The 15,705-nt window shown below is 35.9% G+C and overlaps 1 protein-coding gene across 1 annotated transcript in view; it reads right to left on the reverse strand.

The window, feature by feature from the left end:
- The window catches only part of KIAA1257 (KIAA1257 ortholog), a 42,519-nt gene that overhangs the window by 11,675 nt on the left and 15,139 nt on the right, over nucleotides 1–15,705 (reverse strand). Inside the window, exons 6-10 of the mRNA XM_026066399.1 lie at nucleotides 13,021–13,181; nucleotides 10,804–10,959; nucleotides 8,186–8,370; nucleotides 5,814–6,703; nucleotides 2,796–2,990 (exon numbers count right to left, since the gene is read on the reverse strand). Of these exons, the coding sequence (XP_025922184.1) occupies nucleotides 2,796–2,990; nucleotides 5,814–6,703; nucleotides 8,186–8,370; nucleotides 10,804–10,959; nucleotides 13,021–13,181 (1,587 nt within the window). The remainder of the gene's footprint in view (nucleotides 1–2,795; nucleotides 2,991–5,813; nucleotides 6,704–8,185; nucleotides 8,371–10,803; nucleotides 10,960–13,020; nucleotides 13,182–15,705) is intronic.

The raw sequence follows: 15,705 nt of genomic DNA on the forward strand, positions 1-15,705 counted from the left end.
ATGATGCTGGCACTAGATATAGTTGAAAGATAAATGATTAGTTGGTGAATGTCTCTAGCCTCTGGCTAGAAAAAAAATATCATGCAGACAATAACACAAACTCCCTTCATGCATCCTGGTTCTAGTACATGACCCATATTTATTTTGGGCACCCACTAAAATCTACCTTTCCTTACCTCTATTTTACATCTCTTTCTGATCAACTTTCATCCTATATGCTATTCATGACTACACTTACCTTACATGAAAGTTGCATCTGATTTCTTTTCACTAAGCTTGGCCTGAAAAGCCTAATGTTAACCCAAAAGTGGTTCTAAATGTGAGAGAGCTATTGAGCACCATACACAAGCTCTGTACACATGCACTCAAATTCTCAGCCTTTCTGACTCAAGCCATAGCAGACAGTTTATAAAATAAATTGTAAAATTACTGCAACAATATTATTTTCTTACCACTACTGAATAATAGATGCAACTAATAAATAACATTAATTTCAAACTTGTATCGGCATTAACGACTCAAATTGAGTTCATATTGAGATGTTAAAAATGAAATTAGCCAAAGTGTCTGTGGATCATGCTCATTAGTTTTTCTACAGTTAAAATTACTTTCTGATTAATTCTAAACAGAAGGAAATGTATCAAGAAGCAGCAATTTCTGTTATGCACAAACAAACCAGTGACCGACTAACAGCAAACCAAAATGACATTGAAAAAAAAAAAAAAAAAGGATTTTTGTAAGTTAGAGACTGTTCTTAACCACAGTTCACAGTCTCTAAATTCCAGTGAAGAATTTATTTGTACCTCTTTGCATAATTACAGACACAGCAGAATGAGGGTATGGCATAAAGGAGTAACATGGTTGTCTTTATCACTCTACATATATATCTGGAATGGTGGGTTGCTGAAAAGAACTTGAGCCTGGATGGACATCGTCTTGGCCACTAAAGATATTTAACTGTGGCACTCCCTGATTTTATAGCAATGAGTACAATGAAGTACAGTGATCATTCCTGTAGTTTCACCTCTCCCTAGTGGAAAAATAACTAGCCACATTTAAAATTATTCCAGCCATTCCAAACCTTCGTTTTCACTGCAGGAATCTCACCTGCAGCTATCTAGCAAGTTGTGCACTGCAGCCCATCTGCTGATTTAATTTTCTTATTTCGGACAGGAGATACTAGAATAAATTTTCATGAGAAAATTAACTACCAAGTATCTAAAATATGCAGCATCACGTTCCTTTGTACCTCAAATATTGTCAGCACATAGCCAAAGGATGAAAGGGATCTCCCAAACATTGTTGGGGGAAAAAAAACATTTTAAGGACATCACAGTGACGGCCATCAGTCACCTGCCTGTATTCTTCTCCTCACCATCCCACAGAAAACACACAGAGATGAAAAAAATTATGGCTATGTGAAGAGGTACCCACATCTATCCAGGTCACTGGAAAGAAAAAAATCCAGAAGTTTAAGAAAAGTTAGAGACCTTGCTCTTCATTAACTTAATGAAGTTTCGTTAGTCATCAGCAAACACAGTTCTTGAATGTATATGGGTCAGCCAACAAGATGAAACAGCCAGGTATATTAAACTAGTCTGATAAATTAGAGGTGTATTGCGTTTTTTTTCAGCAGCTGCTTAAGTAGCTTGACACATACAAAATAAAACTTGTAGGAGACAGGTAATACATATGTAATATACTTTAGTGCATATGTTTTACGAAAAAGCAAGCATCTGGGAAGACTGGGGGAAAGGCCATTAGCTTGTACAGAAATTATTGCTTATTAGCAAGAAATTTTTATGAAAAGAGATTGATGCCTAGGAGACATTTACTCTTTCTTGTCTCAGGACTGAACGTCCCCCTTCATCTCCTAAAAGCTTTGTAGGATTTCAATTTGGAAGTCAATCTAAACAAGCCAGTCTATTTATAACAAGAAAGCAAGCAATCACACTTCATCTCTGCCTTCTAAACCCCTGACTTGCTTATATCAAAGATGGACTTTTTTCCACCTCTTAATACATGTGTCTTAGCTTGCATGAAATACATGCACAGAACAAGTTTTCCATCTTTTCATATTTTTATAAATTACAGATACACATATAGCGTGTGCACATGCAACTTTACCCACTTTTTATCATCCATCTCACAAGATGTAATGTCTGAGATGCTTTAAGGCAAACAGCTGTGAACATAGCTGCGTGCTGAAGAAGTGAGCAATCTGGCAGAGATCCAGCAATAAGTCATGCAACAAAACCCCAAACCAGAAAGCCAGAACAGGAAACAGATTCTCCCTAACCCTCACCCTCTTCCTTTCCCTAGTTACATTAGGAACACTGCTTTTTTCAATTCCCTGCTTAGTTCACATGTCTTTTTGGACCTATTGAGTTCTATCAGGCTTTCTTTTTTACTCCATCCTACACCACCTCTAAGAGAGTAGAGCGGGGCATTAAATCCTTCCCAGCTGATGCTTCTGACATGAGAATTTGTATTATTTTCAGATATTTTCTGATATTATACTATCCTATTGATAACACCTCTCTTCTCTTTACAAAGTACAACCTCCTGCCCACATAAAAAGTGAGCTCACTAGTACTGTTACCACCACATCAATAAAGCATGCTTTTCTGTCTTACCATGCCTCATCTAAAATCTGAACTACCCATCAGGCTCACAGACTGCTTTTGTTAGGGAAAATACATCCAAGAATATTAATTTTTGTATCAAATATTCATTCTACTTTGACAGTATTTCAGTTCTTAATTTCTTGCATATGAATCCAGAAAAAGTCATACCTGGACAAGGCCTGGAAACAGGCCCAAGGAACCATACCTCTGACATAAAGCAGTGGCTGCTTTGTTATAGTGAAGAGGGGCTTACAGAGGCGGAAATGATACAGGATAGCTTCCAAGTCTACGTACAGGCGTTGACGGAAAGACAGTTGAGAATTATATAGTATTTCCAATTGTCCATCTTCAGGTCTGTAAGTCCTGTAACACAGCACCCCAACAGCAAGGTAACAGCAATCAGCCCCTATCTCAGGTTTCCTCAACGCTGAAAAACAACTATAATCTCTTATGAAACTGCCTTGCTTTTGCCATTTAGATGAAACCTCTTACTCAATGGCTTTCCCCTCACATGAACTTTTTTAAAAATAATGATTATGGACAAATTAAAAATACATTATCCAAACTCTCATGTCATGATTGATCTGAATGCATCTTCTTTTTAAACCACATGGTAATCATTTAAAAGGAAACTTATCTCAGTTTTATCAGTGTTGTGCCCTACAACAGTCTTATTAACTACAAAAATGTTATAGAAATATTTCCACTACAAATACCAAAATTCATATTGCAGCAGTAAAGCAAAGCTCCAATGTAGGTTACATGTGAACATGGACAAGAGACAACTTTTCATAAAATAAATAATTTCAGAATTGCAGTGAAGAGATGCACATCAAACAAAAAAAAAGAAAAAACAGGAAAGCTTTAACCATGTACTACAGTGCTGGAAGAAAAGCAAAATTTTTAAATGAAACTTAAATGAAATTTGAGGGAGACATGCACTGCAAATTCTAGGAGTTATATAAATGAAAGAAGAAAAATTATAAATGTTGTGTCATTTCTCTCTGAAGTGAATGTTCCACTCATTTCAGTGAAATGTGCATGGGTTTCGGTCTGGAAAGTAACATGAACTTTCTATGTGCTTGCGCTTCCTAAGAAGTTACCCAAAACTATTTTGCAAACTTCTGACACACATAAGCTGTAGAGTACTAGACACTGATTGTGCTACTTCAGTTTTATCAACATGCCTGTATTATGAATATTGCCTAAGAATTCAGGTTTGTCAAAAGCTCCTTTGAAAATGGAAATCAGCTTAACATTGCTGAGCTGACTTTGAAATATTAATAGCCATAATTTACTTGTGCAAATAATGCATACAGAAACAAATCTAATCTTGATTTTTCTTACTGTGACATTCCCATGATGAGCTCATGTACACAGAAGTGTACACAGAAGTGCACTTCTCAGACTAGAGCGCTTTCCCTTAATTAATCTATCTGTCTTTTCTCGATGAGAGCATGGACTCATATTTCTCCCCAAAGTTATAAAGGGTGAGTGTGTGTGTGTATGTGTGTGCACATGCATGTGTATCTTACCATTCTGTATGATAATTATTATTAAGCTTTCCTGCAGCATCTCCTAAAAAACCTGCTTCTATGAATTTTCCAAAACTATCTCTTTCTCCAAAGCTTCCTACACAAAGGACTTTGGTCAGTGGACCAATGACTACAGCAATTTTTGAGTGTTGAAACTAGTTTTAATTTTCAGGGAAATGGTAACCAAAATAACCTGCTAACACAAAATTTTTATTGACTTTTTAAACTTATTTTTCTCTTCTTTTCAAGATGAGCTGCATATAAAACAGTTTATATTGACAGCAACTTCCTTTAAATATCACAGAGTAAATTCATTGCGTATCTCTTCTAAATTAAAGTGCTAAACAGACAATTTAGTCTCCATGTCTCTGTTTATACACTGCCTGTTCAGACAATTCTTTTCCTGTATTTTTTGTGGTTCTTCATACATGCAAACTCACTCTAGTGATTTCCTAATGTTGGAGGTAACACTGGGGTCTTCCATGTGAAATTTTTATGCAATTTCTTTATTATTAACATAATGTATGATATACTAATAATGCTTCTTTTGTGTCTTACTTTGTTTCTTTTTTCCTCACAATTTAGGTCATCGAAATCTCAGGTTATCCAAAATACCTAGCAGTATTTAATGCCAATTAAATATATGTCTGCACCACTTTTGCAGATTTCTGTGGAAATCTTTACATTTTGTACAAGCAACCTTTACTTTCTTTCAAAGATTATCTTTGAGTTTTTCACATTTTCCCCTAAACTCCTTTGAAAAACAGAACTTAAAGATTTTTTTTTAATCATTCTCCTCGCCCTCTCTCCTATTTAAGTGTGTAAAGTTTCAGAGTTCACTTTGAGAAGCAGCACCCTTCACAGCTGTCTATCTGGATTCATAATTACACTTTTTATCCTGTAACCACAAACTATTATACTATTATGGTAATCAAAAGAACTGCCTAAAGATAGCTGTTCTCAAGGGCTCTTTACATAATTTTAAATATTTTCTCCTCGTCCACTACCACTACTCTCAACAAAACTTGAAATTAAAACATTTCGTTATTAAACCTTTTAATGCATGTACATTAACTTGTTACTCTAGAATAGCTATAGAGAAATAAATTAGGATCCATAGTTCACTATATGTTTCTGCACAAATCATTAGAAATGAAATGGAAACCCACTATCATCTTTATCTTCCATTAGCACGGTGTGATATACAAGAAACACACCCCTCCAATGACTCGTTGGCTCAGACTAAGTCTCCGATCTTAGAGCATTCAAATTAAATTGATGCTTGCACATCTCTCTGCAAAGGCAGGCACAGGAAAACCATGAAAAAGTAGTTTTATTTATTATTATTATTTAGAATTAGCTGATTATAGCATTGTTTTCACAAACTAGCTTTACACAGAAAGTACATATTGGCAACCTTCTCATTTTAACTTTACATGGGCGATACATGGTGTACGTTGTAAAGACGAGGAGACTATTCCTCAAGCTTTGATCCAGACACTGCGACTCATAGTCACTAAAACTGCACAGAAAGCTTCAGGTATGTACATGGCCATATATCTTTGAACAGAAAGGGATGGGGGAGGTACAAGTCAGATCAAAATCTCTCAATCTAGGGAAATAACTAAGAAAAACCATCAAACTCTCTTACCTTTCAAAGTGTCTGTCCCAGAGTCTCTTGATTGCTTTGTCTTTTAATCCTTCCAAGACAAAGAGATGAATTGCTCCGTCCAGTACGTGAAAACCAGTAACAATATCCAACTCAGAAACTTCCTTAAGTGTGGTTTTCAGTTTTAACGTAGCAAGAGCCATCCGGATTAATGGTACAGGATAACAGTCCAGCTGGAGGGCTTCAGCATTGATTTCTGTAATCTCTTCCACCAAATCATGTAATAATGATGCATTATTGTAGTCAAAAATGTAGATTATGCAGCCATACGGGTAATTTGTGACTTCAGCATCAGCAGTTTCTGCTTGCAGTCCCAATGGCACAGCTATTTCCACTCTTACCTTCAAGAGCGAGTCTGACTCTAGATAATGCCCCATAGGCAGTAGGGAAAAACTATCCACTGATCCTACTATTCTCTCATTCTTATCCTCCTCCTTGCACACAGCTGCATTTGGAGCTGAGCAGCTATGAATCGGCACACTGATATTCAAGCACTTTTTACCCAACAATAAATCAGCAAGACTGACTTTAGCTATCCCATGTGGATGCCACGCTTTGCTCTCTGTAAATGAGTTATAGATTGTGGATTTGCAAGCAAGCAGGCTCACCTCACCCACTTTTTCATCAGCTTGATCCTCCCCAAACAAACATGGCTTTTTTGTGTCGTTTGCCATGTTTCTATCCCGGTCATGAACTTCAATCTCCATAGGTGGACCTCTAAGATACCCTTGTAATTCTTCAGCTTTCATTGTCCCTGTTAGAAGCACGTTAACATCCTTAAAGTAGACATGAGTTCCATGGATTTGGCCATGAGTTTGATGAGTTGGAAAGTTGTGAAATTTGTATTTGCAGTAAGTGGGAACACACAATTTCTAAAGAACAAAAAAATGGGAAGAAACAGTTTTTTGTAGCATTAAATTTTCTCTTTTCCTCTTAATTTTTACTCTCACACAATAAGCTTTTCTAGTAGAGAAGATATGGGAGGGTATGCTTCAAGGCACAAACTATGTCTTTCAAGGCACCAAAGATGCCATTTTATATGCCTGGATCCTGGTTTCAGGAATTTATTGTCCTCTTCATTTGCCAAACCTCAACTTTGCTGACTTTCCAGATATATCCCAAAACCCCTCCTTATTTCTAAATTATTGAAGAAGCATGCTGGGGACTGCAATGGGGCTAGACCTTTTTTGTTGCTCTCTATACATTCATCTGTAGGATTCAGGGCCTAGAATAAATGCCTATAGCTAAAAGTTAGGAAATGATCTCCATTATTAGCCATTTGTTTATGAATTTGGGGAAGAAAATTGGGAGATTCATTCCACAATACTTCTGTTGTGGTTCCTCTATGCAGCTGTCCATCAGCATTACAGCAGCCTGCAGGGAATGGAGACTACCTTGTCAAGGACTATCCTAAGACTTCCTAATTTGCAACAATTAGTTCATACAATATTGCATTTGGCAAGGGAAAAAGTCAAAACTTCTCTGATCACTCCCCAGACTACATTAGAACTATTTGGCATGTTTTGTTTCCATTATTTATTATGTTGCATAGGTACTGACAATATTTTTCCAGTTACCTTTCATAAATGCTGAGTCAATTTGATCAGTCTAAGTCATAAATGCACTGCAATGTGGAATTCCACACATAGCTATATGTGCTTTTACAAAGTTCTTGACATAAGATTATTAAACTATTTTCACTACAAAAACAAACACCCCCCCCACACACAACCCTAACATTAAGGACCAAGCTGATGTAACTTGTAATTCCCTTGTAATTCTACCTCAGGTGGTGCTACAAAACAGCACCCAAAATTAAAGTTCTTGACAAGATGACATGCTTCCTCTCTAAGTCATTTCTCAAAATTTACAAAGGCTGAGAGCGCCTTATGCAAGGCCAAAAGTCTTGGACTACATTCTCACCAATGAACAGCATTTTTTATGCTGTGAAACATTCACCATTTTTAAGCTGATTTTTTTTAAAGAGGAACAGAAGTTGTTTTAATGAGAAAGTCAACAGATACTGATTTATCAACAAATTGTTTCAAACAGTATAGCACTACAGCTGATTTAGCTTCCCTGGCTAGATCCACAGCTCAGAAATCAAAATACTCTTGCTAAATACAAACTATAACCCTTGGAAAACACAAGGATCGTTGTTTTGCTGTCAATGCCTATGATACATAGGCACTAATTTGGCCACATCTCTTTTGCAGGAAATATGTTAGTCATATTCTACAAATCTTGACATGTAATATGCAAAGTTCTCTTTAAAACCGCGCCCACATTTTAAGCAAAGTTACTTATGGGTAGAAAGGGGAATTCTTCAGAAAGAAAACAGTGGGATGTGTTACCTGCAGCTCTTCTATTGGTACAGGTGTATTTGGGAGGCAGGTAGCCGAGCGAATCTTTATAATCAGTGGATTCAATTCATATCTTTGTCTTTCAGACAGAAGAGGTATTGCTACAGTGAAACTTGCATAGGCATCTAAAACTTTGGGATTATTTTCTTCCAGACGACTGATCACAGACTTTTCCCCTTTTTAAACACACAAGATTAAATACTGTTATAGAAGCAGTTCCATCAAGGCAGCAGTATTTGATTCAATCAATTAAAAATCTCCATTGGATTGTATTAAAATGAAGCAAAAGTATATTTTTAACTGCTTTAAATATTATCTTTTATGGTGAGCAAAAAATAGCCTCCAAATGGTGTAAGGACTCCCACTTTGGCTAGCTCCTGAAAGCACAGAAAAGCTTATTTCTCTTTGAAGATGTAAACACACAAAAGATTCAAACAAACAAAAATTAAAGCAGTTCAGAAATTTTTCATCACAACCAAACCTTTGTTAAAGGTAAGTGAACACTTAAAAAAAAAATTGTTATTTAATGGGCTTTATCATTCACCATTTTAACATGTCAGATTTAATTTTCCCTCTTCTTTCATTTCCTGGTCCCACAAGTATAAATATCTTAACTGTTAAGTCTCTGCTATCCAAAGTCAAGTTCAAATTCTAAATACTATTGCTGCACCTAGCAACCTGTGGAGATGTATGCCTAACTTTTCCGCTATGTCTGTCTTAAATCGCAAGTACGTTATGCCAAACATTTTTTAAAGAAGCAGTTCTCAGGCCATCATTCGTTTGATGGATATAACACAAGCTGCGAACACTATGGAAGTGCTAAGACTATTAGTGTGGAGTATTTTATGAGAATTGCCAAAACACTAACTTATAGGTGTGACAGCTCTACCTAAAAAGTGTAAAGTGTAATCTCATTTAGAAAGTTGCACGCTGCTCACCTAGAATGCTTCAGTTCTTTATGAAAGCATCTTCCCAAAACGCTGTTCAGAACTGTATTAATTTGTTTAATATCCTATCCAAATGATATATATATATATAAAAGACTATTTTTCACTATCTTTAAGTTAAATGTATGTGAAAGCACATTTCTAACAATGCTGGCATAAAAAAAAAAAAGCAAGATTTTTTGCCAGTCCCTCTAAGTGCTGAAATACCTGACTCTTGCAAAGTAAATAGTGGACTGACAAATACTGGAGTAGAATGACTGCATCTATATCCATTTCTGCAGCTTTCAGATGTTGAGAATTACCTTGTATTTTGACTCTGGGGAATCAGGGACATGCTATAGAGTGGCAATCACTGTCCCATCTAAGTGGGACAGGAACTATGACAAAGTAGTTTGACTCAAATTCTGTAGAATGCTCCAACTAAAAAAACCTGCACATCATGCTAAGATATGAGCATGCTTCTATTACAAAAATGTCTGAGAATATCACAGTATATTCATACATTCCTTCTGTAAACAGGTGACAGCAAGGAGAAATGAGCCTACAACTTTAAGTCTATTGCTGTATCAGGGGACAGTATACGGACATAGAAGTTACTATCTACCAAAGGTGTTTACAGAGGATACTATGGAAGTTAAATAGTCACTCAATATATTTTTAGTTTGAGGTTTCAGTCCTAAACCATAATTTTTTTTAAATGGGAAAAGATACAGCCAACAGCCAATTTGTATGCAGGGAACAAGCACAACCCCAGAGACAGCTGACAACCTGCGTTTCTAATGGAACTTAAACTACCATTGCTGTTTTCTTTCAAATTCTATTCCAGGATTTGCCACCCTCATGTTGCAAGGAGCATGGACAACTACACAGTAATGTCAGTGGGTGCAGACAGGAGACACACAGTCAGGCAAAAATGTATGAACTTTTGAGGCTCACAAGCCATTCTTCCAAGCTTAACGAGGAATTAATGGCAAAGCCAGCAGAGGAAGAACTGCTCTTAGAAACTAATGCAAAAATGCTTCTCCCTATCAGAACATATTTCTTAGTGATAGAGCGTTACAGTGGGCTTAAAAGAAACTGATCTGAATGAACCCATTAGATGCCATGCATAGAAAAAAAAAAAAGCAGCAAGTAAGCACCTCCGAAATATTGTAGCCCTGTGTGACTTCAGTTCATGTAGATGCAGCACCTGAGTAAGCTCCTTTGCCACATCCTTATATACACCCAGCAGCTGAGTTCTGTGTTCCATGACATATCACTATTGCTGTCTATATGCACAGAATAAAAGGGGAGATTTAACTCGCTACACACCAAAATGAAACAACATATATTAATAACAAATGTTAATCTAGTCAAAGAGAAGTCACAGAAATTACCCTTTCTTCTGACCAGTATCCCACTTCCAACATGTTCTGAATGAAACAGAATACAAGAACACCCAGAACTCTAAACAAGTCAGCCTCCTCCAGATCAAAACCAAATCCCAATTAATACCTCAAACTATTTTCTATTTTAACTAGCTAGCTTTTAGACAGAACATGAAATTCCCTAGAGATCTTTCAAGACAGATTCCACCAGGCAGACTCATGAGTGTGGGTGCTTCAGAGACAGGCGGTACACTAGTGAACCTCTCCCTCCCAGCCCTTTCTTACAGAATAATACCTGCGAGGAGAGGCATGAGATCCAACTGCAGTGAAGCAATGCCATGTTTCTTTGCCATAGCCACGAGTGTGGTCTGGGCGTTAGACAGTTTAACATGGCTCAACATTCTCTTGTTGCCTGCAGCAAGGATTTTTTTTGGACCAGAACCTCTTCTACCTGTTAATGGAGAGTGGGGTTAGACTGAGTAGGAAGCAGGAAACATTTTTTTGCAATTAATCAAAGACATAATTTAGAATCTACTGCAGTAGGTGGCAGAACTCAGTGTTGTCCTTAGAAGAAGGCATCAACCATATGCTTTAACACAAACTTAGGCAAGTATTTCAGTATGCTAGAGATTTCATTGCACAGTCCACTCTATTACATATAGCATCTCTGCTTTACAAGGAAATTTGCAACAGCAAGCATTAAAAATTCATGAAATTACCAAAATTAAATTTATCTTTGCCACCACTTGTTCCTTTGCATATATGTATTATAACATACATGATATTCTTAGTGATATGATTGCCTTCTATTTTTTTCAGAAAACTGTATTTCATAACTTCACATCTACAGAACAGGAATATTGTATTTCCTTTTCCTCGCAAGGATACCATGAAGATGAACTCAATAATTTTGTAATTTACTCAGTTGCTGAGTCTATATTTCCCAAAACTTTTTCCCCCCAGACCTAGTCTTTACCCAACCTGAAAAGCCCAGCCAGTCCCAGCCTCACCCATTTAAATCCTAGGTTCAGGTGCTTTGCCCAATCACTTAACTAACCAAGCAAAGTATTTCAGCACAAATAGTTAAAGTTTGGCAAAACTGTAGCAAGTGAACACAGCAACTTAGAAAAAGAACTGTAGAAATATTCATGCTACTGGTCCAGCCTGTAATAAAAGGAATGGCAGAATGTTATAAGTATAAATTTAAAACTCAAATAGAAGGAAACAAGAGGAATTCAACATATTATTACCTGAGTTTTTTCCTTTAATAACAGCAGTAATGTGACAGAAATATTTGAAGTACAAAAATTACACTGGGGAAAGAACAGTCCACTCTGAACATAAGCAAAATGATAACCCACATGGAGAATATCAAAGACTGTAAATGAAAAGTTCCAACTGCCTTAACTGTGAAGGAAATAGTGGGTGGAAGGTGGAGAGATGTATGTGTGCAACTGATCATGTAATTCACAGGTCTTCAGAGTCACGGGAAAGAAATACTTAGCCAGAACTGCAAAATAAGCAAGGCAGATGTGGTTCAGGGTTAAGCTCTTCAAACAGACCCCTGTGCTGCAGCCTGAGCTGCCTTCCACCATCTGTCTGCATAGAGGAAGGCTCTGAAATGCTTCCCTATTTATCTGCATGCTCTACCATGCTTTTCTCACAACTCTTCCGAAGGTCACTCCATAAAAGCAGGCTCTTGCCACACTGGATAGCAACAGAAAACAGTTGTCAAGTAAGGTTTCTGTTGATATTACCAGTGCACTCACTTATTTTGGTAGAACCATACTACACTTGAACATTATCATTCCTGCCCAGTGATGCTTATTGTTAAACAAATGTACTTTTCACAATGTGTACTGTGGCCAATGTGTCCTGCAACCTTATGATGCCATGCCAGTTTTTGGCTGGACAAGTGTATTATTTAAGATAGGTGATTTAATACATACTGTAGTGTCCATTGTTGCAGTGGTTATTTTCTCTACCCATCTTTCATGAGCACTTAGCCCATTATAAGCTATGGATGACAGAGGAAAAGCTCACACAGTTGGGCTGTGGTTTCCATTTAACAGCATGAATAAGCACTGGAAATAAAACAGACTGTAAACCACAGACCAAAACCTCGCCTCTAGTGGCAAGAGAGATGCAAGTGATATGAAACAACAATAGTGTGACAATTTCAGAATTAGAATTGTTGTTTTAGCTCTGGCTTTACTTTTTGTATCTGTTTTACAAAAGTCTCTTGCCATTTTTTCACCCTCAAAGCACTCCAGGTAGTAGGAAAGGACCAACACCATCCCTGCTTCACACTACTAGCTAAGGAAACTGTGGCACACAAAGTTCAATTAACTACTGAAGAAACACAGAAAGCTCATGGCAGAGTTGAGACTAAAACACAGGTCCCATAACTCTTACTTCTTTATAACCTTGACCTCTTTATAAAAAATAATACATATACAGAATTCCTTATCTACCTTTTAAAATTTGATCTATAATTCCATCCCAAACTCACCACTTGCGGTACCTGTCTTGTCTGCTTGATATGTCAGACTTCCTAAGTTATCTTTTGTCTTCTCAGGTTTTTCTGAAGTTGTATCACCCGGAGGGCCAGCAACTGCTTGCTGCTTCACAAGTTGGACTTCATTCAGAAATCTGTTTTTTGCAAAAGGCACGCTTCGAAAACATTAAAAAGACTTGAAGTTATTTAAGAAATATGGAAATTAAAATAAAAAAATATTTGGAGATACATCTATAGTAATTCCTATTTCAAATATCAGATTAGTATCAACAGAATAAATAATCTCACACTATATCCTCTCCATCACTTTTGCATAATTATTAAACTGATGTTAACATGAATACTTACGTGTTCATTTAAATAAATGGACACCTGCACACTGCTCCCCATTTTCAGCACAATGTATTTGCAGAATACTACAGGTCCCTGCATACACTATTTAAAGCAATCACATAAAATCTCACTGCATTTTAAATCTCCTGAATAAATGATTTCTTTGTCCTGACTTCACAACAACGTTATATTGCACTTGGAAGGCAGTAGCACAAAACATATCACAGTAAAATTGTTTCACTTGTGAAGAACATGCTCAGCTCTAAAGATTCCTCACAAATACTAAGCCCAACTTTCTTAGAAGGGGTGACAGTTGGGTTATAGAATTTTACTGCAGTTGCAAGGAAATACCATGTCTGCTGAAGGAACCAGTGGAAATTTCAAAAACAGTAGTCAGAAGTCTTCATTCCTAATCCTGCCTTCGAATTAGCCAACACTGCCTCCAAATATTTTTTCCTGATGACATTTACCCAAGTAATTTACATGCAAAGCATCCTATTTAAATAAACCCCTCCTTCTTTTCCTATTTGTCCTTACTTGTTACTTAATAAAGAAATGAAATATATTATTAAGATGTTAGCAGCAAACAAAGTGATACAATCATATGAATAAAGAAATAAAAAACCTGATCATTCTTCTGCTAAGTGAAAATAATTCAATTAATTTGCTTCTATACTGTGATTACTGGACAACTCATGCTGCAACAATTTAAAAGTTAGAGCCATATCTGTTATATCCTATGACTGTCATGTTAAAAACAACAATATACTGTCTCATCAAAATCATGCTGCAAATCTGCAATCAAAATATTTTTAAAGCCACCTTAAAAAAAGCCCTATTATCAATATTCTACTACACACAATTAGTTCTTTGATAGTGAGTCCGGAATGCCACAAATGCATTCTAGAATGAAGTAGGTAGAAATTTCAAAAGGGAAAACAAAAGTAAACAGTATGTTTAAGTAGGTAACGTCCTCACACACACACATGCATTCCAAACCTGACTGCAGAATCAGTATGAGAAAATAATCGAGTCCAGCATTTAATTTTGATATTTTCACTAAAATCTCTAAAAAATGAAATTAAACATGACTCTAATAAAGCTGGTTTCATAAATTACATTTAAAAATATTGATATTCAAAAAGGAAAATATTTTTATATTTTTAAAGAAAACCAAATTACAGAATTGAGTGGATTTCACTGAACAGCAAAGTGAATACAGGTTGTTGAAGTAATGAAAGTAAACTTTTGATAGCTCTAACTTAACTTGAGTTAATTTGATTTTAGTTCAGACTTCAGTCTACTTTTGGTGCATCCAGTCATTCATGAAGCTTTAATGTTATGTTTGTTGCTAAAATCTCTAAAGTATTACAACTTCAGGTAAGCCATTCATTTGAAATTAAGAAAAAAAGAACTGAAAAAAGCAGGAATGAATTTCCTGTTTTAATCTAGAAATAAAAATTAAATACGACACCTTCATATTCTGAAATAATGAGACATACAGTGACCAGAAACACCTTCAAACTACATATAATAGGGTCTTCATCTAACAGATGTTTTTTCTACAGTATATTCAATTTATTTTTATAAAGATGTATTTTGCATTAAAGTGATTTTAAAATATGTTGGTTTTATATTTTAATTTAATCCTGATTTTTTCTCAGAAGCAACTTGTCACCAACCACAATATACGATTTGCATAAGTTCAAATGGCATTCATCATTTTATAACCCAAAAAATAAAGAATTTAAGAATCCAAATGAGTAATAAACTATACAATTCCTTTACTGTAAATTCTGTTTGCTTAGACAGTGAACAGAAATGATCCATTCATTGAAAAGGCTATATTTTGATGTAAATCACCTTGTTTTACTATTATAATCCAATTAAAACAAAAATCAATCTTTTTAGTGGAAACAATGCAAAAACAGAATAAAATGAAAAGTCACACTTTATTAAAGATTTTCTTCCTGTTGATCTAATTAAATGCGGTGAGTTAAAACACACTGATTTCAATTTAACTAGACTGAGTGGAGCTATTTTATTATTTCTTTATTTCTGTAATTTTAGAGTTGTATTTTGGCATCTGATGCTCAAGAATTCAGAAATGTTTTAGAGGTGAGCTCCTGATTTGATCAAGGATTTGTGTGACATAATACCCGCTGGAGAGTGCTATAAATTAAAATTAATTGAAATAAAGTGTGAAGAAAAAGAAGCCTGAACATGAAATCACTTAAAACAGAGGCTGAATGTTTAATAATGGTATAATAATAAAAGTCTTAAGTGATCTTCCTACAGGTGGAACAGAAATTCATTCAGAAACAGAACTCTACCCAGATTAATCTA

This window comes from Apteryx rowi, unplaced genomic scaffold, assembly GCF_003343035.1.
Source record: "Apteryx rowi isolate R43461 unplaced genomic scaffold, aptRow1 scaffold_240, whole genome shotgun sequence".
Taxonomy (NCBI): Eukaryota; Metazoa; Chordata; class Aves; order Apterygiformes; family Apterygidae; genus Apteryx; species Apteryx rowi.